Below are 2,558 nucleotides of genomic sequence, written 5' to 3' on the forward strand. Positions count from 1 at the left end.
TCAAGTATTGTTCAAATCTTATTGATCATCGAAAAAGTTTTAAAAATTGTATTAGGTAACTATTCACCCCCCATCTAGTTACTTACACCTTGTTCTTCTGGCTCCACCTCAGATTCAGTGTGTTGTTGAGATGCCAATTCATACTCACAATTCCTTTCATCAGCTAATACTTCTAAGGCATATAATTGTCTAAAGCATTTATGCCCTAGCACATACCTTTGATCACAGTAGAAACACAAATTTGTGTCCCTTCTTTCTTCAATTTCCTTTTGTGTTAGTTGTCTCCTTCCACTCAACTTCCCTTGACTCCTTGTATTATTAGAAGGTGTTTTACTAATGGCTAGTGGTGTAATACTTGCAGGTGAACCACTATTTCTTGATTGATGGTTAGAGTTGTAAGGAGCTTTAGCAGTATAAGCATTGGTGGTGGTTCTTGGACTACACAAAATTGAATTTTGCATTTTCTTCATTACATTAGTAGCTTCATCTTGCATTCTAGCCAAACTCATAACATCTTTAAAAAAAAATTGGGCCTAAACATTCTCACTGAATTTCAATTTCCTTCTGTAGCCCAGTCAAATACCAACTTATTGACTGTTTTTCTGTGATATCCACCTTGTTCACTAGGACCTCAAATTCATCATTATAAGCTTGTAATGAATATGTGTGCATTAACTTCTTAATCTCCCCAAGTGGATCTTCAATACTGGTGATAAATCGTTTTAAGATAGCTTCTTGATACTCATTCCAATCAATATTTGGTCCATAGTTCTTAATGAACTGCTAATGCCAAACCAAAGCTTTCTTGAACATGTGTATAGAAGCTATTCTTACCTTGTCAACATCTTCAATATGATCCACTGTAAAATATTGATTACATCTATACAGCCAGCCCTTCACATCATCACCTTCAAATTTTGGAAAATCTAACTTTGTCAAATGAGTTAATTGCTGACATGCACCCCTCTGATGTGTGCCTTCGCCATTTTTGATCTTGTTGACTTCTGTAGTCAAATATTGTTGCTGAAGAATGATGCCATCAACCTTGTGACCGATCGGACCAACCACTGCATCAATTCAAGTGTTGAATTGTGCAGACATCTCCTGAATGGTGCGAGTCAAGTTAGCAATGGCTAACTGTACTGCTTCTGGCATGACGTCATCGTTAGACCTTGTATTAACCACCATTGTTGTGATTAAATCGAATTGCTTCAGAATTAAAGCTCTGATACCACTAAATAAGTTAACCTTAGATCGATTAACCGGAGTTAACTATCGAATTGACCTAAAAGTTCTATAATTTGAGAAAGAACAATGGAGTCAAATTGTATTTTATTACAATTGAAATTGAGATTGTTTACAGAGAGAAGAATAAGATTACAACTGAAATACTGATTACATTCTTGTTACAATTTGTATTTAACTACTAACAATTCTAATTACTGCTCGTAACAACCAACCACTTGCAACAGAATTAACAATTGAGCTGAACTGCATCGACTGGTGATTTGAATTGGAAGAGAAGGTCACTTGCACTTCACAATTTGCCCCCATTTTAAGTTATCACGTGATTAGCATGTGATTTATTTAAATGTAACACATCACTTATCTTTCCAGAATTCGAGTCGAAATTAGGGTTTAATCTCTTCGGGTGATTCGTTTATCCCTCGAAAGATTCATGCGGCTTCCTTTGTTGGTGCTGGATTAGGTGTTACTTCGCGTTTTCATTCCGTTAATTGTGGCAACTATGAACAACGAACGTCATCGAAGACAAGTTAGTTTAATCACCGCTTAATTATTATACTAATTTTTTTCCGCCAATTTCAATTTTCAAAATACGATTATCATTGACCTCTTCTATATTTAGTTCTTCAACTAGTTCGGGTATTAGACTATCATCGGGTTAAGCAAGGTGTGTTTTGTTTATAAATGCTTGTTTATATTGTTGACTGTTGCTTGCAATTGTTTGATTATAGTGCTCGACTATTTTTTCGATGTATTTTAGTTTTTAGTGGTATTCTAATCTTTGTATATTTAGTTCTTCAACGTCTAATTAGCTTTTTTAACACGTCTAATTAACAATTTTTGTAGTAGTGTCGGACCACAATCATCGTCGGGTGGATTCCCTTCTGATCATCAATAATAAAGCAAGTAAGTATTCATATAAATCTTTATATCAAAATTAATTAGAATGAGTAAGTTTTCACAATTATTATCTAAGAAAAACACTTCTGGAAAAGAGAATTCTTACATCAGCTTAACATACATCAGATGTATTATAAGCTGCTGTAGACAAAATTTTGTCTTTTTTTCTGAATATAAACAATGATTACTAACTCCAGAAATTAAAAAAATAATATCTAAAATTGAACATCTTACTTGAAAGATATAATAAAATAAATTTGCTTATCTCCTTATCCCGAAAGAGTGTTTATCCTATGATCTCTCCCTATATATATTCTTCATTATTTCCCTAAATCTATCTATACATCTATATATATTATCTATATATAACATAAAGATTTCTGCCACATGTCATCTTCTCATTACCGCTACCA

The 2,558-nt window shown here is 33.5% G+C and overlaps 1 protein-coding gene across 1 annotated transcript; it reads right to left on the minus strand.

Annotated features, from left to right (window-relative positions):
* Positions 1–543: 543 nt before the first annotated feature.
* LOC139859206 (uncharacterized) lies at positions 544–1,554 on the minus strand. The gene is made up of 3 exons (XM_071848001.1): positions 1,461–1,554; positions 835–1,067; positions 544–780 (listed from the first exon to the last, which is right to left on the minus strand). Exons 1-3 carry the CDS (start codon positions 1,552–1,554, stop codon positions 544–546), a joined length of 564 nt encoding a protein of 187 aa, XP_071704102.1.
* Between the last annotated feature and the right edge of the window lie 1,004 nt (positions 1,555–2,558).

This window comes from Rutidosis leptorrhynchoides, chromosome 7 (genome assembly GCF_046630445.1).
Source record: "Rutidosis leptorrhynchoides isolate AG116_Rl617_1_P2 chromosome 7, CSIRO_AGI_Rlap_v1, whole genome shotgun sequence".
In the NCBI taxonomy this organism is placed as follows: domain Eukaryota; kingdom Viridiplantae; phylum Streptophyta; class Magnoliopsida; order Asterales; family Asteraceae; genus Rutidosis; species Rutidosis leptorrhynchoides.